The 25,545-nt window shown below is 40.0% G+C and overlaps 1 protein-coding gene across 2 annotated transcripts in view; it reads left to right on the forward strand.

The window, feature by feature from the left end:
* The first annotated feature begins 667 nt into the window (after positions 1 to 667).
* The window catches only part of F9 (coagulation factor IX), a 28,921-nt gene continuing 4,043 nt past the window's right edge, over positions 668 to 25,545 (forward strand). The window contains exons 1-6 of one of the 2 annotated variants that reach the window (XM_032889882.1): positions 668 to 775; positions 5,163 to 5,326; positions 5,744 to 5,768; positions 10,780 to 10,893; positions 15,243 to 15,371; positions 17,914 to 18,140. In XM_032889882.1, the coding sequence (XP_032745773.1) occupies positions 688 to 775; positions 5,163 to 5,326; positions 5,744 to 5,768; positions 10,780 to 10,893; positions 15,243 to 15,371; positions 17,914 to 18,140 (747 nt within the window). In that variant the 5' untranslated portion in view covers positions 668 to 687. The remainder of the gene's footprint in view (positions 776 to 5,162; positions 5,327 to 5,743; positions 5,769 to 10,779; positions 10,894 to 15,242; positions 15,372 to 17,913; positions 18,141 to 25,545) is intronic. The other variant, XM_032889883.1, reaches the window with a different exon arrangement.

The following is a 25,545-nucleotide window of genomic DNA, read 5'->3' on the forward strand; positions in this document are numbered from 1 at the left end:
CCCAAAATGTGTCCTATCTATAAAATGTGCAGGGACAAAGATATATAGCAGAGACTGAGGGAATGGCCATCCAATGACTGGCCTAACCTGAGTCCCATTCCATGGGCAAGCACCAATCCTAATACTATTAATGATACTCTGTTATGCTTGCAAACAGGAGCCTAGCATATATAACATGTATACTTCAATATATCCATGGGTATAGACACATACATATGTACATATACACATGTGTTCAGAGACAGGTTCTACATATGTCACTGTATTGGCACATGGTATAAGAAAGATTATAAGTTCCTGATTACAATGAAATATATATAAAGAGTATTTCAGATTTAGTAATTCAGTTTATAAACATATATTAAGATATTTTAGATAAAAGGATCCCCTTAATGTCGTTAAACTCTGTATTATTGCTCTGTGATGAAGATAAGCTGAATTCCACTCATAAACTTTCCTGACAGCACAAATGTAGCTCTGTCCCAGTGGCAGTGGCCCATGAAACCAGTGTGCACTTTAATGAGGAGTCCTGACCATTCTCTTCACTAGACCCAAGAAACAACTGGAAATAGCCCAAAGATACACTGAGGGAGATGGACACCAATTTCCCAGAAGTAAATCCCATTCAGCTTGTACTTTGGAACAATTGATTAGCCCTGACACTTGCACAATCTCCTAACAAAGGTCATGAGGCACCTGAACACCATCATGGCAGACTCTCCGGGTCTCATCACCATCTTCCTTCTGGGATATCTACTCAGCACTGAATGTGCAGGTTTGTTTCTTTTTCAATGCTACACTGAATATGCTTCTCTTTTAGAAACAGAAATATTTAGAACTATCTTTATAAAGTAGAGCAAGATTTTATGATTTGACAGCTGTAGTCTCTATTGTAGCAGGCAGCATGTCAGCCAGTAACTCTGGCTCTGTGGTAACTTCAGTTTCAACGTTTGAAAAAATGAACTAGATTTACAGTGTTTGTGGTGCATTTTTATTTAATAGATACAGTTATTCTTATGATTTGACAATATAATTCCTCTTAAAATTTCTGTGTCCTTGGTTTCAAAAAAATGAAAGTAAGTATCTTAAGAAAGAAATTGCAGAATAAGCAGGGAAACGTTTTTTAGGATTTTAGACTCACCACCTTGAAATCAAAAGGGGAAACACCAAAACCACAATGGTTTATTTACATGAAAAGTCTTTCTTGTATCTACATGTGTTCCAATATTTTAGAACTAGATGGTAAGGCATAGCTATAATGTTTAAGTGTATATATTCATAATTTAATTTCTCTGAGGAAGATTAAGCTTTTGTTATTAAGTTGCTATCTGTCATAAAAGCTTTTACATAGACAGAAATAAATCAGCTCATCTGTCATACATCTCAGAGCTGATGTTTGGAGAACCATAATACTCAGAGGCTTCCCTTGGGGACAAAAGTAAGTATACAAATGGCTAGAAAGAGGAGGAGTTTAGTTCATGCAAAGTACAGCACAACAGGTTTTTGTTTAGTTTCTTTTTGCAACAAGAGTGGCATTACTTCCCAGGGGAAGCCGCACGGGAAGAACTTACTGCATTCAGACAAACAGCCTGCTCACCCTGGATACATTTATCAGACTTACTAGTCAACCTACTAAAATCAAGCAAGTGACACTGCCAGGATCAGGTGCCAACCCTGAGCATCCCCAGAAGACAGGCTGGTCTCCTGGTTCCCACTCCAGACATGATGTCAGCTGTGGAATCAGACTGAAAAGCCGCAAAGAGGACATGAGAATGCAAAGGTTAAACTGCACTAGCAAAGTGGGTAGAGATGAAAAATACATGTTGGAAAACTCATTATGTGGACCATAAAGGCAGGTCATTCAACGCATTGCCCGGGATTGACCTATGTGAGAACAAAAGATCCAAGCACTCTCTTATAAAGATCCAAGCACGTCTTACTGGTGAGGGAATCTCAGATGTAAAATGATAGAAAAAAATCTCGATTTCAGACCTGGGGCAATAATGACTAGAAATAATCTTCAAGGGGTGTTAAATATATCATCTGCAGACAATACTGAGGATAAAAGCAACAAGATTTTAGAGTCAATTTGGCCAGTGAACCAGGGAAATGTCCTTGGCTGGGGGTGGCAGTGGCTAGGTATTCATATAGCACTGTCTTCTGTTAAACTATCCTGGACTTTAGAACAGAGAGGCCACAAGTTCATAACTACTGCCTTATTGTTCAAATTTAGAATTTAGAAATCAAAATTAGTCTGTGAAATAAATTTGGGTTTATAATGTATACAAATCAAAATTGTCTTTCGTGCATTCGGATATTAGTACATACTGTTATGGCGCATGGTGCTATGACAAGGAAGTGGAAGCAGAGACAAACGGGTTCTCCTCCACATAAAGCACCATGGGCTCAAAAACAGGCCTTAATAGGATGGGATAGTGTGTGTACCACATGCTTAGGAAGTACAAAAGTAGGAACATGATGGATGTAAAACCTCCTGGCAGAGACAGTGTTTGGAGCAAGATCTTAAGAGATGAATAGTTGTTCAGTGTTCTTAAATGTCTGACCCAGGGGCTAGATAGATGGCTCAGTGGGGAAAAGTTCTTTTCACCAAGCCTGACAACCTGAATTGGATCCCCAGGATCTATACAGTGAATAAGACACCTGACTTCCAGGATTGTCATTTAATATCCACATGTATGAGAACGCACACAATGCATGCATACATATATACATACAGATGCTTGTATATTCATGTATGTATATATGTAAAGACACACGCATATTCTTAGGGTTTCTGTTGTTGAGTTAAACACCATGAGCATAAATAACTTGGGAAGAAAGGGTTTATTTCAGGTGAAGGAAGTCCAAGAGGGAACGGAAACCAGATAAGAACCTGGAGGCAGGAGCTGATGTGGAAGCCATGGAGAAATGTTGCTTGCAGTCTCCACCTAAAGGCTTGCTCAGACTGCTTTCTTATACAGCTCAGGACCAGGGTCACCAGCTCAGGGGTAGCACATCCAAAAGTGAGCTTGGCCCTCCCACATCAATCATCACTCAAGAATACACTCCACAGTCTTTCTCACAGGCCAGTTTGGTGATGGCATAATTCAAATTGAGGTTTGCTCTTCCAAAATGACTCTAGCTTGTGTCAAATTGTCATAAAATGTCATAAAAGCTAGTCAGAACACACACACACACACACATAGAGAGAGAGAGAGAGAGAGAGAGAGAGAGAGCGAGAGCGCAATGTGTAGCACTTTACATAGATAGTAACCCTCACACAGAAAAAGCCACCTCCACAATAATTTAAGTATTCAAGATGCTTAACATGCTTCATCTTGTTTGAATACTGACTGTTAGAAGTAAGGCAAGAAAATGGGGTGGGTCAGATTCTCCAGAAAGGGTCCTAAGTTAAGGAGAGGGAACATAGACAGCAATGTGGAGGTGTAAGGGTAAGAAGCACAGCCCTCACTGTGTTATAACACTCAGAATGGTAGCACTATAAGGAACTGATGAGGCTCCAGGCTAGGGAGTCCAAGTTTAAGTCTCTTGCAATCATACAATGGAAACAAAAGAATGTAATGTGGACAAGAATAGAGAGAGGATTTGCAATGGAAGTGATAATTATAAAATAGTGCTGATGTGATTTAATAGCCACATGCATATGAAAGGTTTGGGAGACATATATGGAGTGTCTGGGGGTTGAGGACAACGTGATAATATCAACAACACAGTACAGGCTCTGTAGTCTGACTGTGTGTACAGCCTGATGCTTTATTAGATGGCAAGCAGTCAGAAAATGCATGCAATCAAAAAGATTCTTTACATGGTCACTGCCAATGATGACAATGGTCATTTTCTTGCACAGAGGGCAGTGAGAATGTAAAGACACTTTAAAGAGCATAGAATTGCTGGAGAAGGGAGAAAGCTAAGAATGGGGAGAGGAGATAGCATGCACAACATGGGAAGAAAGTGAATAACCAGGATACACAAGCCTATAATTTCTCTGAGAGATCTCGTCAACATGACGATGAGGTGCCTTACACCACCGTTACATTCATTTGATATTTTAAAAAGTTAAGGTTCGGGTTGGGGATTTAGCTCAGTGGTGGAGCGCTTGCCTAGCAACCGCAAGGCCCTGGGTTTGGTCCCCAGCTCCGAAAAAAAGAAAAAAAAAAGTTAAGGTTCAGACATTGTATGGTTTGTCCATGTCTATGCAGTCAGTTTCAAGGCATACATACATGTATACATGCTGAGGGAGAGAGAGAGAGCAACAAAAATACATACAACCAGGAAGCAACAAGGAGAAGGAAAAGGAAGAAGGCAGAAAATTGAAAATTTTCAAAAAAGCAAAAGTGTCCTACAGAGTAGGCAGTCATAGCTAAAAGAAACTACACCATGAATATCAGTAAAATGCATACATCACTGGCCTTTACATGCCAGCTAAAGACATCACGGGGCCCCGAAGATAAAATCTATTATATGCCATGATTGTCCCTCACTATCCCATGAGAAGCAGTGAGGTCACCTTTGCAGCTGGCCTACAGTTGGGATGTTGTTGTTGTTGTTGTTGCTGTCGTTGTTTAATATATTTTCATACAAAATATTTTGATCATATTCTTTTTTCCTCCCCCAACTTCTCCCAGATCTGCCCCAGCCCTTAATCTCTGTCTTTCTATCTCTCCTTCCCTCCCTCTCTCTCCAAACAAAAACAAAGTAAAGTCAAAACAAACACAAACAGGCTTCTGTTCTTCACGGGATATTTGTTGCAAAGTCATTGGGAGACTACATGCCCGAAGCAGCCCAGCCAGGGGAATGACGATCACCTTGGAAGGATTCTGCACTGAGTTATTTTCAAGTGATGACAAAGTGTGAACTTAACTGCTTATTTGAGAAGTTTCCTTTTCATGCAAAGTTAAATACAAATACAACTGAGGTGTGACCTTTTATTATTGGCACTCTACTGATTAAAAATGAAATTGAATTTTAACTCCTAAATTTCCATGTGTATACAGTACTGTGAAAAGATCATAATTTTTAGCTCTATGTCCCAAAGAGAAATTAGCTATGGAATTACAAACAAACTTTTTCTTTAAAAACATGTTTAGTTTTCAGGGTGATTTTATTTTCTAAAACTAAAGAACTGTACTTTCAAATTTCAGTTTTTCTTGATCGCAAAAATGCCACCAAAATTCTTACCCGTCCAAAGAGATATAACTCAGGGAAACTGGAAGAGTTTGTTCAGGGAAACCTTGAGAGAGAGTGCATAGAAGAAAGATGCAGTTTTGAAGAAGCACGAGAAGTTTTTGAAAACACTGAAAAAACTGTGAGTATACCCACATCATACCTGAATAATATGTCCCAGAGCAAAAGATGGAAAACCTCAATTTTTAAAAAGAGAGTGTGGTACTAAAGAGATGACTCTGTGTTTTGGAGCACTGGCTGCTATTCCAAAAGACACAGGTTCAAATCCAAGCATCTAGAAAATCCCACACTCTCTTCTGACCTCTTTGAGTAGTACATATACAGTAGTACATGTGTGCACGCAGATAGAACACTCATACACATAAAACAAAATTTAAAAAGTATTTAAGATCAATTATTAAAGGAAAGAAGCTTGTATTTGAAATCTTAAAATATCTATTCAGATCAAATTATATATCACAAATGTTGTAAAAGGAAAGGAGTCCACATCAAAATACTTTAAAAACTATCATTAAGCTGTCCTCCTTTTTCTTTACAGACTGAATTTTGGAAGCAGTATGTTGGTAAGCAATTCATTTTATTTCCTAGCTGCTATATGAAACACTTGAGGATTGTGCCTATTTTCTATATATAGAGATTGTACAGTCTCAGCTTTAAAAAAAATCTACTTCAAATGCAGGTAGAAACAGAACAATTGCATGTTTGAGTTAAATGAAGGTTTGCTGTCAGCAGTGAATTCAGAGATGATGATTGGCAATGTTTACCACGTTAAATCCTCCTGATTGGGATGCTTTCTGATGCCCTCCATGTCTTGACCTACCATGCCTTCTTGTTACCCTTCTGAGCACTCCACTACTACTGCCCTCATTCCACACGGGGCTCCTTGCACACCCTAGCACTGCTCCCATGTTAGAGGCGTTATCTGGGTATCTCTGTTAGCTGACTCTTTCCAGCTTCTTCTAGGCTAACTCCCTTACCTTGCTCAGGGACTTGTCCAAAATTCCACCAACTCAGTGAGTCCTCCTTTGATGAGGTATTAATATTCCAACCTGCTCCCCTGGTAGTGCTGACATCTTAGACATTTGTGGCATTGTCTATTATTTGTAATGAAATATCTTTGGCATGAGACCCGACTCTAAATGCATTTGTTATATACACATATGTTATATATATATATATATATATATATATATATATTGCCTAAAGATCCTATCATACAATATTTTTTTAAAGATTTATTCGTTTATTATATATAAGTACACTGTAGCTGTCTGTCTTCAGACACACCAGAAGAGGGCATCAGATCTCTTTACAGATGGTTATGAGCCACCATGTGGTTGCTGGGAATTGAACTCATGACCTCTGGAAGAGCAGTCGGGTGCTCTTAACCGCTGAGCCATCTCTCCAGCCCTCATACAATAATTTTAATAATTTTGTTTATAAAAAATTTCATAGCCTGGTACTTTCCATTTGCAACAGCACACTGGTACACAAACAGTTTTAGATTTTGGAGTGATTTGAAACTTGAGCTTTCAGATTGAGGATAGTGAACCTGTAGCACTTTCCACATCGGTGTCTTGTTCGTTTTCCCATCCTCCTGGAATGTGAGCTTCATATTGGCAGGAATCAGTAGCTTCATTTATTGATAGGTTCCTGACACCTACACGCTCCCTACAACGGAGGCACTCAGGAAACATCCGCCCCATGAACTGACGCAAAGGAAGACAAGCAATACTTCAACAACAACCAATTTTGTTATTTACGTTATATCTTTGTACAGTTTTTAAATCTGTGCACAAATACAAATTTCAAAAAATTTGAAGTACAGAAGTCAGATGTTGAGTGACGTTTCACAGGCTGACTTCCTTCAGAGTATTTGCACTAACAGAACAAATAAACTTGGGCACTCTATTCACTGAGCTCCATCTACTTGAGGTCCAATTTGATTTTCTAGGATTCCATTTCTGGAGAAACTACTAGAAAATCTCATAACCTCATAACTCACTCTTGTGTCTCCACTTTCCATTTGAACTTGCAAAAGAAAAGAGGTTCTCTTTGGCCTTCTTTATTTTTAAAGATGAACGCTACCAAGCCCACTTTTGAGTTGGCTCACAAACTCCATGCAAACTAGTTTAGGTTCTCTTCTAAGAGCCATGACCTCACTAACCCTGAAACCATATAGACAGACACAAAGAACAAAAAGTGGCCCAGCAGGTTGTAGTTAATTTTTTGCATGCATGTTCATGTAACAATAATAATCAAAAATGAACTATCAACTTGAGTGTGGGGAGCATTGAGAAGTATGGGGAATGGATTTGAGAAGGTTTGGAGGATACAAAAGAAAGGAGGAGAGTGCTGGAATTATATTTTAATTAAAAGGTAGTGAAAATAATTAAAATAAAAATAAATGCTAAAAAAAAAAGAATAAGAGCTAGATGTGGGTGGTGCTTGCCTGTAATCCCTGCACTGAGAAGGGAGTGATGGAAAACTCTTTGAGGCTTATTGCCTAGCCAGCTTCACCTAATCAATATTCTCTAAGTTCCATGGGAGAAAAACAATCTAATGGCTTTCTCTCCCATTCAGAAAACTATATAAGGAAAAAACACACTGAGGTTGACTTGTACATACACACACATACACACACACATACATACATACACACACACACACACACACACACACACACACACACACACACACACACACACACTGAGAGAGGGAGAAAGAGAAAGGGAGGAGGAGGAGGAAGAGGAGGAGGAGGAAGAGGAGGAGGAGGAGAAGGAAAAGGAGAAGGAGGAGGAGGAGGAGGAGAAGGAGGAGTAGAAGAAGGAGAAGAGAAGAAGAAGAAGAAGAAGAAGAAGAAGAAGAAGAAGAAGAAGAAGAAGAAGAAGAAGAAGAAGAAGAAGAAGAAGAAGAAGAAGAAGAAGAAGAAGAAGAAGAAATCGTTGCTACGGTTGGACTGTCATGATTCCTTCATACTGCCCATCCAAAACACACCCCAACCCCAGCCCCAGCCCCAGTCCCAGCCCCAGCCTCAGCCCAAGCAGCATACTTTGAAGTTAGGCAACACAAATAAGAACAAAAGAGGCACAAAACCCATACTTGTTTTCACATGTAGTTAGGATTCCTACCTATCACAAACTTAGACTGTTCTAATGAAAATCTGCCTGGGCTCAGGCTCCTCACTGCTATGTCTGTATGTCTCTACCATGACTTCATCATACAAAGAGCCTGACTGAACTACCATCTGTCTGGCATTGTTGAATACAGTTCACAGAAGCAGTTTATAGAATGCCTATTCCATTCAACCCTCACAGCAGTCAGATGGGTAAAGCATTATGAATTTTGTTTCATAGAGAAGGAAACAGGCTTAGAGGTGGTAAGGGATTTGCCTTAGATCACCCAGTTGGAAAACCACAAGACCAGGAAAGGAACCCAAGTTCTTTTCTAACCAACTCTTTCTTTCACTATAACATCGTATTATCCTGAAATCTGAATGTTGTCTTGTTTGTTATTGTTGTTGTTGTTGTTGTTGTTGTTGTTGTTGTTGTTCTTCTTCTTCTTCTTCTTCTCCTTCTCCTCCTTCTCCTCCTTCTCCTCCTTCTCCTTCTCCTTCTCCTTCTCCTTCTCCTTCTCCTTCTTCTTCTCCTCCTCCTCCTCCTCCTCCTCCTTCTTCTTCTTCACCACCACCACCACCACCACCACCACCACCACCCCACCCCCACCACCATCATCATCATCATCATCATCATAAGGGTTTATTTATTTTCATTTTATATGTATGAGCATGTTGTCTGAATAAGTATCTGGATACCACATTTGTGCCTGTTAACTATGGAAACAAGAAACGGGGTATCAGTTTCCCTGAAACTGTAGTTATGGACTGCAATAAACAACCATGTTGGGGCTGGGAACTGAACCCAGGTCCTCTGTAAAAGTATCAAGTACTCTTAACCACTGAATCATCTCTAAATCTCCAGAGCCTAGCAATCTTGAAAGAGAATCTCACATGGCAGGATCTTGTCTCCTGTTGTTTTTGACCCCTACTATCTATGGCTTTCTCCTGGCCTATAGTACACACAGACAAGAGAGCAAAGGAACACTAAATTCAAGAGAAAATGACATTCATTTTGAAGATATGTCTCAGCAAATGAGTTTCCTGTGTGGCTGGCTGCAAGCCCAGACCCTTTCACTAAAACACCCTAAATAATTCAGATTCATTGGTCTATAATATAAAGTGCAAATGTAGCTCGTTTTTAGACCGGTTCTGAACATCAATAATAATAAACCAGAGATAATGTATTTTGTTTTCATAGAATTGGAACAAATTGCAGTATCTGTGCAAAAGCACATTGGATCAAGGGGCAGAGAGGGCAAGGTCTAATTTTTACAGCAATCCAATTTTCCAGAGAGTTTATTTCTGAAAAAGGATACTAGTCCCATAGTCAACAGACCATGGACACATGCTTCCATCAGGGAATAGGGGATGTGGTCATCTATGCAATAAATGTCAGGGGGGTTGGCTATAAAGTATGACTAATAACTAGAAATTTCTCTTTGATTCTTCCCATTTTTCTCTCCTTCATACCATTTCATCTCAGAGTTTTCTTTCTCATTTGTGGAGTCTTACAGAGTTTTTCTGTAGCTCAAAATACATGCCCCTCTTCTTCTGGTTGGGTTCATCCTATCCCTTGATGCTTTCTTAGTAGTATGAGTAGAGGCTGGACACTAAGAAACCACACTTAAAGGTTTCCTTCTGTTCCTGACTCTTCTCCACTTTCCTGTTCCTTCTCCCTGTTTTTATTTTTGTTTGTTTCTTTTTCCTACTATCAGTGTTTTCAAGGGCTCTGTCAATGTAGAAACTTCTAAAAACGCAGCATAGAAACAGCAAATGTATTTTTAAAGCTCACCCAAGAGTACTTTTAAGCTTCTGATGACGCACTGAACATAGTTGCTGACTTGGAAGCTAACTAGTAAGCAGAAAGCTATCATCTTAAAGCTTCTGGCAACTTTGCTGTTGCCACAGCCCCTTACTTCATGTGATAGAGAAGCATTAAAAGGCAATTCAAGAAAGTAGATACATTTGGCCTGTGCCTGGACTACCAGTCTATGAGTGGATACACTTCTATTGCCTAACACAGCTTGTTGTACAAGACCTGAAATAAGATGGCCTCATATGAAATATAAATAGTACTTGCTGAAGTGGTTCAATTTAATTTAATTTATGGATAACTTGTTTCCATTCCATGAAGAAATACTGACAGTCCTTCTCATTGTACACTGATATAGCATTTCCATACAAACACATTTCCCCCTCTTTCCTTGGGTTATATAAACTGTGCATGCCTCCTTCTGTGAAATTTCTGAGGATGGTACTAGCCTGAAAACCTTTGCTGCAGTAGCTTTTAGAAACTTGAAGAAATAGTCACATCGCTTAACTATATGCCAGTAGCTTGCAGCTCAGTAGTTCCCTCATCCGAAAATCTGAATCCTACCTTCATAAATCAGTTCAGGGTAGGACTGAGCATTTTAAGCAGCACGTCTGATAACTCAATTTCTTTACCTGTCTTAAAGATGGAGATCAGTGTGAGTCAAATCCTTGCTTAAATGGTGGAATATGCAAGGATGATATTAATTCCTATGAATGTTGGTGCCAAGCTGGATTTGAAGGAAGGAACTGTGAATTAGGTAAGTAACCCTTTATTTATTCATAGCTCAAAGTTTCCTTTTTAAACCAGATGAAACAGGAAATTTAAATATTTTGTACCACGCAATTCTTTTAAAACACATTTTCTATGCTTATAAACATTTGCTTTCTCTGTAGCCACTTTCTAGGATATGAATTCAAGCTAGTATTTCAGGATAATATTCCATTCCTTTATGTATGCATCCTTAATATGTCTTCAGGACTATCATTTTTCCCATTTTATGACCAAGAAGACTAGCTCAAATAGCAAACATAAATGGTTGAGTCAGGAAGTGAACTTCTTGTACTGTACTCAAAACTCTGAGGAAACTGCACTCATAAAAAGATTTGAACTTGTGACTGAGTCACTGCAGATTTAGATAAAGGAAGCAAATAGCCTATAGAGCTGGGCACAACAGGCCCCCAGAAATCAGAACTCCTCCAGGTGAACAAAGCATTTTATAGGTTAAATTTGTAAAAATCAGAGGTTGTTTCTTCACTAGATGTATTGATTATATCCAAGGGTAACAGAAGAAAAAAGTAAGTGCGAATGTAAGAATTTTGTTTACCTTCCTAGAATATTTCTTTTTTGATACTTTGGTCATTTGAGTAGTAAACCCCGAAGTCCTTTACCTCCTTGTTTACTGCCTCTGGATGCAGTCTGGATGACATTGTGCTTGAGAGAAGCACTGGTACCAAGGAAATGTGTTGCACTCTGAAATTCTGGGAGCAGAGAGGCACAATGTGAGGGAAAGAATCCCCCAGCACAGGCTACATGGCTGAGGATAGAGTAGAGAAGTAGTAGGACGCTATTAAGACAGCATGGCCATCATTCTGACACACGAACAAGGCATAAAATGAAAGGCAGCAGCTGCACTTGTCCTATTGAAAAAGGGGATGAAAGTCCCTGTAATATTGTTCCGTACCGAAGGGAAGTTCATTGATCATCTTTCTTTGAGATCTGAAAGATCTCAGGATAAAAAGGAAAGTTGAAAGGACAAAGGAATCTAAAGAGACAAAATGAAGTGGTGAGCAACATACTCAGGCTTGACTTGCATTTGTTTCGGATTCCTGGTGTGGAGATAAACCGCTGTTTGAGTTCCACTCCTAGGGTGTGTTAATTGCTTCAACATCGCTAAGTGCCATTTGGGCTGCAAGATTATAATTTCAAATTGCAAATCAGTGAAATTCAGTCCTCATATTCCAGATACATACAGGAATGCTTCGAGTAGTTACTCTGAAGTAAAGGGAATGAATAACTCAGTCTTTGCTCTGAGCGAAGGTCACAATGTAGTAGATGGTTATTGAAAACATAAATGTTGGGCTGGAGAGATGGCTCAGCAGTTATGAGCATCGGCTGCTCTTCCAGAGGACCTGGGTTCAACTCCTAGAACCTACGTAGTGGGTCAAAACTCTCTGTAACTCCAGTTCCAAGGATCCAAAGCTCTCTTTTGGCATCCACAGGCACCAAACACATGGTGCACAAATTTAAAAGCAGATAAAACATACATGTAAAAATATAATAATAAAATACATTTTAATTTATAAAGTTTTAAAAACATTAGTCTCTATCTAGTTTAAGGTTTATTTAGTTTTATTTTATGTTTAAGGATGTTTTGTATGCATTGTTTATCTGGGTGCCATGTGCATGCAATACCCATAAAGGCCAGAAGAGGGCAGGAGATCCTCTGGAACTAGCATAAAAGGTGGCTCTGAGCCCCAGCTGGGATTTGGGAACTGAACTTGTTTTTTCTGAGAAAGCAGCAACTACTCTTAACCAGTGAGCCAGCTCTCCATCTCTATCTTGTTTTAAAAGATAGTTTAAAAGGAGGAAGAGAACAGCACCAAGGAATGTGAACATAAGCTCAGAGTTCTATAATAGGGTGCACTGTGGTTGGGGAGGTGATGATTCACAGAAAAAACGTGCTACATCTGCAACTGGCAACATCTTAATAGTCCTTGGTCCCCACATTTCTGATTGGTCAGGGCTCTGTGGCTGTATTGCAGTTGCCACCACTCTTAGCCTAATGATCAGATCCAACCAATTTGAGAAAGGGTTTTTTAAAACTCTATTCAGCTCAGCTGATTCAGAGACAAGATGGGAATTCTGTCAGAATACTCTTTATCTCAGACAGTAGAGGAGAGAGCAACACCAAAGCATCCACAAACTCCAGTTTAGGCTTCTTGCCTCCGGCTGAACTAAACACAAATGTGAAAAATCACAAGGAATCACAGTGTAGAGGTGTGTGGGCCCCTGCCTTACCTTGTCCTGGAAAAGGAAAAATGTGCATTGTGGCAGCCCTACGCTTTCTTTATCTCCTCTCCACCAGGCAGGCTCTCAGTTGTGGGAGTAAAGAGTGAACATTTGGACATGTTGTCTAGTTAGGAAAGAAAGAATTCACTGGCTACTGGGTCCCTTTGGCTACAATAATTATCTTTGCATTCCCTCTGCTTTGGAAGAAATCCAAATGTCTTTCAGGCAGATCAAGGTCAAGGTCTGCAAGAATCCTTTCCTTCTGGAGAGTGCAGAAAAACAAAGTGGAAAGAAAAGATTACAAACAAAAGACTATTCTCTGAGGGCCTTTTGTTGTTGTTGTTCGTTTTGGGTGTTCCAGCACACCCCAGATCCAGCTCTCTCATTTACCATGTATTTAGGGGTTGGGAAAATGTTGAGGTTAGCTGGATAAGATGATTTCTGGCAAACCTGTTAAACAAAAGAAAAAAATTTTATGGCTCTGGTGGCTAACCCTGTGTTATCAGGAAGAGAAAGAAAACACATGCTTTAAAGGTTCCTCAGTGGATATTCTAGGCCAGCCTTGGGACTAAGGGAAACCCGTCTCCAACCTAGTGTGTGGCATCTAAGAGCTGGATAATTGACTGAGTTCAATTCTGTTTCTCGGGGCCTGCTCTATTGACCTCTCCGTTGGAAGTTCTTGTGCTATAATTCTATTTCTAGAATCCTGAAGCTTGTGACTGCAGGCAAAAGCCTGATGTTACAGCAGTCCATCCATCCTACCACATGCACCAAACAAGCCAAAGATCAAGATCAGCAGCAACATGCTGGGCCAGAAAGGGCAATAGCAAACAGGCAAAAGATCCAGAGGTCTCGTTGCCTAACCAAGGACACAGAGCAGAACAGCAAAATCATACCAACTTTACTCATTCCCTTTGTAATTGGCTGTGGACACAACTAGCCTGTTCTCCCCACCCACCTCTCTTAACTTATCCGACCTCATACTGATGGAACATTTTCTACAGGTACTATTTGACTTGGCTGAACACTTTACTATTGCTTTGTAGCAACAATGTGATAGCCAAGAACAAAAAATAAAATATAAAAGCGCCAGAGATGTTATCACCGCTCACAAGGTGAAAGGGCCTCAAAACTAAGGAATTCCACAAGACCAGATGCCATCATTTTTGTCATCAATTTAGTGGATTAATGGTAGCAAAAATGGAATCTCAGGTCTGTTCCTTTGTTCCCTTCCCCTGATAATACTTTATTTTCCTCCCCTGATTTATGGGACTATGCAATTAAATAAATGAACATACAAAAAATGTATATGAAAGCAATAAAATACCAATTATATTTATACCATAATAAACAGAAAATATATTTTGGAACAGTGTAGAAATTGAATGCTTAGTAATAAAAGATGCGCAAGTACTCTACACATACTGTGCTTCTTTGGAATCACACAAACACATACACACACGTACCTGAGTATTTTCAACAACAGAATAGTTGGCTGCACTGTATGAATACAAAAGACTGCTACACGGCAGGGAAAGGAACTATTGCTTTACTAACGACATAGGTGAGTCTCCCAACTAAATTCCTGAAACAGAAGAAGATATGTGCTGTTTACATAAAGCTCTGAACTATCAATGGTGTTTCCTATGTTTGAAGCACAGGTAACGATTTTTGTAAAGGAGGAAGGGTAGAATGGTTGGGGGGTGGGACATAATGGGACTTTTGGCAGCTGGTAATGTCCTATTTGTTAACCTGTGAAGCATTTAAACAGGTGCACCTACTTTGTGAAACCTCACACAAAAGTCTCATTGACGTCCCTGGATTTGTGTTTTACTTTAATAAATAGGTTTCTTATCGTAGCTCATGATTTAGTTAAAGTAAAATATCCAAATATTTTGTTGTACACATCAAAATATTGCTGACGCCATCACCATGCCTTACTGAGAAACTTACTTTACCTCATTTTTCTTCTCTTAGCTCTAGGCTCCCACGTTGCTTCAACTTGTGTTTCACCCATACGTGAACCATAGTTCCACGTATTTTTTGAACTATATGTCAAATGAGCCATTAGATTACTTTCCTTTTCTTTTCTTTTAGATGCAACATGTAGCATTAAAAATGGCAGGTGTAAGCAGTTTTGTAAAAACAGCCCTGACAACAAGATAATTTGTTCCTGCACTGAGGGATACCAACTTGCAGAAGACCAGAAGTCCTGTGAACCAGCAGGTCAAAATCTAAATTATTTCTTTAAAGAAAATCTGCATTTGAATCTTTAGTATTTAAACTATATTATTTTAGTCTTTTTCAAAATGATTTATTTATTTTCATTTTATGAGTGTCTTGCGTGCATGTATTTTTTATGCCATGGGTGTGCAATGCTTGTGGAAGTAAAAAGACGATATCAGATCCCCTCAAACTGGAGATAGAGGTTTAGTGAGCTAATGTGTAGGTGCTCACTAACCCACCATAACTCCAGTTATAACCCACGTTCAGACCCTCTGCCCCCTTATTCCTTATTTCAATACTTGCTTGCATCAGCTCCCTTTTGAAATTGCACAAAAGATTAGCATCTTGAAAAAACAAATTAATTTTCCAAATGTCACCATCATTTCACACTTTAATAATTATATACAGCCTGAATTCATTTCTGGGTCCATGATTTTTTTCTGCATTATATTTCTATATTATAAAGAAATGGATTGCTGTGATCTTTATGTGCAATATTTGACATTCAGTAGATCAAGTCAATAATACATTGCCATACTATAAGAGACATATAAATACTAGTAAAAATAAACGATACTAAATGTTAAGCATAGGTCTGTTGGAGCCTAGCTACTTCAGTCTATGAAAATTACTTCCTGACTTGCGTCATAAACTGAGTCTCTGTACTTACTGTCAGAGTGGATCCAGCCACTGCTTCTACTTTTCGAGACTGATCTATACAGTCTTTATGTTAAAGGGGTAGGCAATGTTTCACAGCTGTGTGAGCATGCCACCGTGTTGACACCTAATTACGGTATTTAGAGCGTCTCCACACGCATTGCTTACCTCTGGAATCAGTTTTGATTCAGAGAGAGGGAGATAAGCTTTGTAAGAATAACAGAAGGGAAATGAAGCACTTAGTACGCAAGCATGAGAACCTGAGTTCAGATACACAGTATCTAAAAGCCCAGCAGGGGAGGGGAAGGGGAAGACAGGACCAGCCAGAAATGGTGAGCTCCAGGTTCAATGAGAGATCCAGTCTCAAAAAAGGAATTTGGAGAACAGAGAAATAAATGAAGATGTTTGATGTTAAGCCCCGGCTTTCACTCATGCAAACATGGACACTCACATCAGCACATACGTGTGCCCACACCCATATAGCATACTTCCAAATAAAATATACGCACACTTTTAAAGCAAGCCAAACATAGTTTCTCTTATATTTCCAAAGGCAGACCTTTTATTAGATTGGTACATTAAATTATGAACCATTCCCCCTGTAACTGTGGGTTTGATACCTATCTTAGCAATGTACCAGGCAGAGGAAATTAAAGAAAGGGCCAGAATACAAAAGCACATCTGCTATAAACAAAATGAAGAGTGTCCGGTGCTTCGCCTTCTGCCTGCTTCTTCACATGCACTGACTTACCTGTTTCTTGCCTTAGAAGTGTGTGTGTGTGTGTGTGTGTGTGTGTGTGTGTGTGTGTGTGTGTGTGCGCGCGCACACACATGCACACCTAACATTTAAAAAGCTAACTTCTCATGAAGGCAGCTGGCACAGAAGCTTAGTCCTTAAAAGTTCTTCTATGTTCTAAGAGAGACAAAATTGAAAAGCACCTCCAACTATTAAGGAGTTCTGTTTGAATGTAGCCTTAGCTTTAGTAGAGGAACTGGGTCAAACCAAAATAAACTGTCCTGCCTTTTGAAAGATAACAGTCCCTTTTTATGCCATTGTTGATCGTGTATATTTATGCAGAAGTATTTTGAACTAATTTCCTACTTTTTTGGCCACAAGCTGCCTTCATGATACTTAGCCACAGCTGGTTGCTATAGAAATGTCTCGTACATGGAACGTATCTAAGAGGAGAGTAAAATGTGAAAATGAAGTGTGAGATGACTTGGGCTACAGATTTCCATTTTGGTGGTCCCCGGTGTATCAGTAGATAATTTGTTGGGAAATAAATCAAATGGGGCAGGATGGTGGGGAAACGTGGCCGGATCCAAGTAAATATGGATTTGGTAAACATACTAGTAACCTATGTGGTAAATTTTTGACAAATATACAGTTGAATCACAAAGATTTCCCTTCAAAACTTCCATGTTGGACTCTCTAGCGCGTAAATAGTCTACAAAAGCCCCCGTCGATAGCAAGTAGTTGCAGCTCTTTGCCTTCTCCTAAAAGGAAAGTTCCATGGCATCCCTTCTTGATCTCCATCCAGGGTAAGGGAACTTTGAAGTAAGACTTTAATTAAAAAACTAGATAGAAGGGAATTCTATTTTTAAATATACATAATAAATTTGAATTCAGAACACCTATTTTATTTCTATGAAGATGATGGATTTCAGAGCCAAATGTTTCCCATGGAAGCTTTGAAAACTTTACATGAAAATACTGCAGTTGGCCCTTTAGTTTGAAACTATATTCTTTTTTTTTCTTTTAACATCAACAGACCGTCTTCTCCAAAGTGACAGCAATGAATGAAGTTCATTCTCAATTATTGTAATGCATTTATATATGCCACTGTCAAATGTCAGAATATTCCCTTTCTTTCTATTTTTGTAGTTCCATTCCCATGTGGAAGAGTTTCTGTTGCCTACAATTCTAAAAAGATCACCCGTGCTGAGACTGTTTTTTCTAATACCGACTATGGAAATTCTACTGAATTAATCCTGGATGACATCACCAACAGCACCGTTCTTGATAACGTCACTGAAAATAGTGAACCAATTAATGACTTCACTCGAGTTGTTGGTGGAGAAAATGCGAAACCAGGTCAAATCCCTTGGCAGGTACTCTATATTGATAGTCCATCTAAAGACTGGAACTCAGATGGCAGAAGAAAGGCTGTGGGACAGGGCTGGGATATTAGAAAGACCTGTGGGCATTGTGAGGAGTGTTTAGGTAAATTTCATCACTCAGCAAAATAAAAACCTTTACTGGTAAGCATATGGTGAAAGGCAAGTCCAGCGACAGCTAGCAGACAATGTTCAAAAGAATTCGATATTAAACGAATAGCACAGTAGAATTACAAACAAACATCTTGTTACCAATATGAATGCCAGTAAGAGGTCACACACACACACACACACACACACACACACACACACACACACACACTGAGACTCACTGTACACCCTCAGCCCCTAAGAAAACCAGTGAGTCAGATGATTTTTAGGCACAGACTGATGGAGATAAAGAAAAGGACTCATGTGGAAAGGATTAAGGCAAAAACGTATCTACTGCCACATTTCGCCAAGTCTGGCAGTATGTCCAGATCGCTAGGAATTTGTTAGGTAGACAGTCGTACACTCTACCTCAATCTCTCTGATTTGACCCACTAGAGAGAAAGACAGGCCCTGCAATCTGGGTTCCAGGAAGCCCTGGAGATCATTCTGATAGACACCATAGTTTGAAAGTCCACTGTGCTAAAGGAAGCACACAGAAACCGGCCTCCAAAATGCTAAATAATGGAGTCAATCTACAGAGTCCAAGTGTGTTCGCCACAGAAACTGCATATACAGTATTACTTGTGCATATTGTTTTAACTAAGAGTTAGATTAGGAGCAAAACCCAGGCTTTAACTATATATGTAACCAAAGCTATGATTCCATCTGTGAGGAAAAACAGACCACATCTTACTTCAATGAAAGCAGCCAGTCCAGACCTTACATAAAATTGGGAGGTCCAATAAGGCAATCAGCACACGTGGCTACTTAACTGGATAAAAAGTTACAAAAAATCCAGTTCCTCTGTCACTTTTGCCACACTTCCATGGAATAATGGCTACATGTGGTCGGTTACTATTTTACTGGACAAGGCAGGTATTTAAAAGTGTTTCCATCATTACATGTATTTCTGGTTTAATCTACCTGAAAATTCCTTGGGTTATAATTATAATTTAGTAGTGATTTCAATGATTCTTCACACTAAAATATTTTCTCTAATAAAGTATGAACTTCTGATAGCTTAGATGATACTGCAATCTTCAAATTAGCTACAATTTAAGGAGGTCAGGTAGATGTTTGTATCTAAGTTTCCCATTTAACTCCACTAGAAATTTCTGAAACTGGCTGTGGATCCTAGCTGTGGTTCTATTGAGAAGTCTTCAAAATGTCTGCTACATTTCCATTTTATAATATAGTAGATAGCAGATATCAGACATATATTTGGGGATTGAGGAAACTCATATAGACACCAAACATGTAGACGATGAAATACACTGTATACATTTATGTAACCTCTAGCTGCTTCCCTTATCCCCTCCCATCCTTTCCTTTATTCTAACATCTTTATTGTTCTTCACTCTTCTTGGTCAAACAAACCCTCTCCAGTGACCTTTCTTTAAACAATCTCTCTTGGGTAATGACACGATAATGATTTCATTCTATTTGACATCAGTGTAGCTAATTCTAATTTTGCTTGTTTTCTTTTCTTTTTTGTATTCTCATGTATTTTTGTTCCTTCTATCCCTAACATGCATGAACAAGGTGGTTTACATTAGTTTCCTTTCTGTTGCTGTGACAAAGCACTATGACCAAAGGCAACTTAAGGAAGTGGGAACTTACTTTGGCTTGTGATTCCAAAGGGACAAGAGTCTATCACAGTGGGGAGGCATGGCAGCAGGAGTCAGAAGCTGAGAGTTCATATCTTGAACCACAAACATGAGACAAGCCAGCAAACAGGAAGTAGAGTGAGGCTACAGAATCTCATAGCACACCCTCCAGCAAGGCTGCCCCAGATTCCTAAACAGCACCAAAAGTTGGGAACCGAGTGTTGAAATGCCTGGGCCTATGGAGAAGATGTCTTTCATTTCTACCACCACAGTGGTCCTAACAGACCCTCCCAAAAATTTCCAATAGCTGTGCTCCTCCATGTACTGGAGGGGCACAAAACAATTTTGTCCAGAGAATTATTGACTGACAATATCATTTCCTCTTTAAATAGAGGAGAACGGCTTTAATCTCAAGATGCTTATATTGTGGTCTTAGCATTGTCCCCCTATTAAATGAAATAGGGGAAAAACAGTTAAAACTAGAGCTAAAAGGGGGGTGGGAACATAGTCTCAGTTTAGTCACACAATCTGTGTTTTCCACCCACTCCCCTTAGAAAAGATGCTTAGCAGACACTTATGGAGATGTTTTCTTAAAGGAATTTTAGTAGATCTAGAAGACCCCTGCTTTTTCAAGTAGAAGAGACTGCTTGATGGTGCCTGCAACTCTGTGAGGAAGAAGATGGCAATGCTATGACTCACTTCAACTCATTTCAGGTCCTTCCTCACTGCAATCTTGTTGTTATTGGACTTGTTGCCTTTTTCTGTCAAATCTAAGATCAGTGAAAATGCTCACTGACAAAGGCAGGTGCACACACACATTTAGTCCCCATTTTATTCATACGAATTAAGATATCTTGCATGAGTAATCTACCTGACTGATTTTACCTGTAAGTCCACAAAGGAGACAGGTATCTTCCCCCTGACCACTTACCCCAAATCCACACAAACACACAAGATGCAAACAACTCATCTGAAGCTTGTGGGTGTGTGTGTTTGTGTTCACATGTGCTCACAAGCGTGCACACACATGTGTGGTGCTGGCACTTGAACACTGAGCCCCACTCATGCTGAGCAAGAGTGAAGCACTAAACTATCTTTTGGAGAGAGAGAAGGGGGGAGGAAGGGAGGGAGAGGGGGAGAGAGAAGCTGTCAGTTCCACAATTTTTTCCCTACCCAAAAAAGGTCTTTGCACACCAACCTATGTCCAGTCCCTCAGGGAAGATTACTGGCCTTTAAAAATAGATTAAAAAAGCAGGTTTATAAAACAGAAGTGAAAGCAACCACAACCTCTTCTCACTTGTGAAATGATCGACTCTACCACATAGATAATCTGCCACATGAGAGTACTACATTTTTAATTATTTTATTTATTCTATGTGCATAAATATTTTGCCCGAATGCATGTCTGTGTACTACAGCTGTATCTGGATTCCAGGGACATCCAAATCGCCTAGAGCTGGAGCTGCAGATTGTTGTGGGCCAAGAGTAAGAGAGCCGCCTCCCCAGGATTACTAGATTTAATTACAGACAAGACAGCACCCAGCTGCTGTAGCCAAGGCATTTCGAGAAAGTGAGAGCTCATGCTTTCTTTTTTTTTTTTTTTTTTTTTTTTTTTTTTTTCTTTTTTTCGGAGCTGGGGACCGAACCCAGGGCCTTGCGCTTGCTAGGCAAGCGCTCTACCACTGAGCTAAATCCCCAGCCCGAGCTCATGCTTTCAATGGCCCTTATATTAAGTCTCTGGTTCTGAAATAGGAAATACTATTTGCAACTGTCACCTAGAAAAGTGTCTCAAGTTCTGATACTTCCTAAAGGCCTTTCCGTTAGGCGTTATTCTTTTGTTGGAGAAGTTGGTTGGAGTAAGGCACAAAGTGAGCACTCAAGAGTGAAGAAATCCCACAAAGAACTTTGTCAGGAATCACCAAGTTTGGATGAACTAGACATGGTTAATCTGTTAAAGGGTTTTGGTGGCACTGGTGGTATTTGAGTAGTAGAGTGCTTGTGTAACATGAGTGTGACCTTGGGTACGTCTCAGCACATGCACACACGTGCGAGGGCACACACTCACACACACACACACACACACACACACACACACACACACACACACATTTAAGTGAGCTATCCACATCTTGCCCGGGAGATGGAAAATATAAAGATATTTATCTGTTTCTTTGTGGACTTACAGGCAAAACCTGTAGCCAGGTAGTCGGGTCTTTATTAAGAACCCCTTTTAAATCTCTGACTCAGTTGCTAGGCTGGTCAGCTTTTACAGGAGCCTTGTTTGAGCAAATGTTTTGGTATGATCAACTGGCAGAGCTCTTCTGACCCCTGGAGCAGCAGGACTAGCGTGAAAGTCATAGTGTTCATGCATCAGGTGAGAGACTGAATGACACAGGTTAGAGGATTTCAGGAGCCTGGCTACTGTCACTCTCTTTTCTCACTTATTCCAGAGCTTCCACTTCATTTGCCTGGCTAGTGGCCAGGGACTAAGTGGCCTGTCTAGACAGACTGGCCGGATCACTTCCCAGGAACTCTAAGGGTTCTGAGCTGCACTGCTACTTGGTTCAGTCTCAAACTCCTCCCCTCCACCCAGGCCAAAGGTGTAAGGTAGGCAGCAGAAATGTTTCCTTCAGGTTCTCTGCAGTGGGATCAGAGCTTTTTGGAAAAGAAGCGGGGATTCTGAAGGAGCTCTTCAGGGGGTGAGATGGGAAATCAGAAAGTTAAATATGCTACATATTAACAGAAATATGTTTTTCTTAGAAACTGTATCTAGCTGACTGAGAACTTAAACAGCTATGTAGGAAAGAATAAAAGCTTTAGAATATTGGAGGGAGGGAAACATAAACTATATGGCCTATATTACTAGATCACTTCCTCAACAGCTCCAAAGTAGACGTTTGAAGAAACAACATAGACGTGTTAGCATCAATTTAGTTTTTCTGCCATAGAAACAGCTAATACACAGCTCATTTGACCATGTGTAAACAATTTTTTTGTTTTCTGCTAAGATCTGTGTAGACCTATATAAATGCCTGATCATTTTCAAAGAGGCACTTTCATCATTTTTGTAGTCTTGGCATAAATATCCTCCTTAAGCATCTTCCTTTTCCCCATTCCCCACTTTTCTTGGCTTGGTCCCCAAGCTATCATTAAGGTGACCTGAGCCCTTTGTTTATGCTGCATCTGCACAGATCTACTCCACAGTAGACAACGAACTTCAAGTACAAATGAGCCAGAGATATTTTCTTTTATATGACAATCATAATTCTACAGAACTGTGTTACTTATCCACATGTGGTAATGTACACCTTTAATCTCACCACTCACGTGGCAAAAGCAGGTGGATATCTGTGAGTTCAAGGGTAGTGAGGTCTACGGAGTGATTTCTAGGACAGCTCGGCTACATAGTAAGACCATGACTCAAAAGCAAAAAAAAAAAAAAAGTCTTACTTAAATAAGACAAGCTTGTATTTTTCCTAGCTTAGATGATAAGATTCCAATTAGAAGAAAAAAATGGCAAGTGTAATCTCACCTACATCTACAAAGCTAGTTTGAACATGACATTTGGACTATTAACCTGCAGGGTTGCTTATTTCAATGCCCAGTGTAATCATTGGTTATAGTTAACTATTACAGAGCAAAGGGAATATTCCTGTGCTCAACAAAATAACATACCGACAGGAATTTGGCAAGCAACATTTGTGGGTCTAGCAAATAGTTCACTGTAAGGTTGTAGGCCCTACATCCACCCCAACACAGGGCATGCCACAGGGAAGGCAGAACAAGGGAGAGTTTGACTGTGCTTGTCCCATGCTGAGCTGGGCTGGTGCTAGGCTGTAGGAGAGCTCCTAAGCACTACTTGGGGTGGGAAAGTACAGTCTGAGGCACAGGACAGCAGGAGCTGGTCAGGGGTCCACAGATTCTCAGGCTCTGGTATAGCCAGGCATAGCTGAGAGCCATGGAAAGCTGAGAACAGAGTTGGGGGCCTGAGGGCTATGTGTAGCCTGGGGGTGAGGGTTGAGGGTGAGGAGTTTCTGCTGATCCCACAGTGATTGTCCTTGGCTCAGTAGGCAGCAGCTTGGTGGTGGTCGTGGCTGGAGATTAGCCAGCAGCTCTGTAGGCAAAGGTCTTCTCCATGGCTCCCCAAGGCAGATCCTGATGAAAAGAGACAGTCGGTGGTTCCAAATCATTTACTGCCTTGGTGGAAAGTGGATAAGTAAAACCGTACCTCACTTCTTAGGATGGGCCTGAGATTAAATACCTTTTAAGGGAGAAATGTCTGGGAAGGAAAGCTTATTGGCTGCTCTCTGGGCCTCTAGGTACCTCATTAGAATGGAGATCTCTGTCTTGTCCCTACATCTGAGATGTTAGGGATGCCTCATCTACATGTGGGGGGTTTGGGGCATTAGTTTTACATGATTGATGGCCACAACTTTATGGTGGGAGTGGTGGATAGTAACAGGGGCCTGGTGCTTGGGAGCAAGTGAAGCTCCTACCATCCCTTCAAGATTTCTGGGGCTTCTAGCCTTAACTCAACCAAGGATCAGGCTACCTTTCACAGTACACCACAATACACCATGTATCTTGATTTGTATAATAGAAAATATGAAATGAATGGTGTTGTTAGATAGCTGAAATAGATGGTGAGGGAGAACAGTGGTTTTAGAGAACTCACAGGAAAGGCTAGGCTGGGCTTAAAGTATAAAGCAAGAACAATGAGACAAAAGCTATTGTCGTGGGCTGCCATTGCCATGAAGAGCAGAAGTACAGATTGTATGTATTTTATTAGTGTATAGAGGTGTGTCTGAGACTAGGGTGTTAGACAGAAGCAAGCCCCTACTAGACTATGACAAAGAAAATATTTGACAGATGAGAACTTGGATGTCTTGCTCAGAACATATGCTTTCCTATTTTCCCCATCATTCTCTGAAGTCTTACAAGAATTTGTCCTTCACCGGGCAGATGGCTCGTCTTCCAAGTAGCTAATATTTAAATAGCTATGATCCTGAGATGGCCAAGCAAACACTCCAAAACCACGCATTTGTAATATTTTAATTGCAAATATATCTTAGTCCTTGTTTCTTGGCAAAGGTGTTTGATAAAATTTCTAACATCAATTAGGGATTGGCAAAGAATGTTCTTCAGGCTTAAAAAGACACAGTCATCTACTGGAAAGCGGCAGAATCTCCAGGCAGCAAACCTTTGGCAGAGTCATGTAGAATACATTTTAGTCTATGTGCCCAGGGGCTGTAGATGCCATTCAGCTTGACCTAACTCCCTCACTAAGCTGGGAGCTGTTCAGTAATCCCATAACAGTAGCCAAAAGAGAAATAACATTGCACTGTGGGATGTTAATTTTACTTCCAGAGACAGGTGTGTTGGATTGTGGGATTCTGGACCATGTGGTATTAGAATCATATTGCCCAAATTCACTTGATGGTAAAAATCATTTGGCATCAGGATGACCCACCTCATCTTTCGATCAGTACACTTGGACAGTGCTGTATGCTGAGAAGGAAAAGGATAGTATATCAAAGATGAAGTATTTTGTATTTGTACTTGTAATGGAAGTCTAATGAAACAATAGAACATATGCTGAGGACACGGAACCTTAGATTATTGTAGTCACATTTTTTACCACC

The sequence above is a fragment of the Rattus rattus genome, chromosome X (assembly GCF_011064425.1).
Source record: "Rattus rattus isolate New Zealand chromosome X, Rrattus_CSIRO_v1, whole genome shotgun sequence".
Taxonomy (NCBI): domain Eukaryota; kingdom Metazoa; phylum Chordata; class Mammalia; order Rodentia; family Muridae; genus Rattus; species Rattus rattus.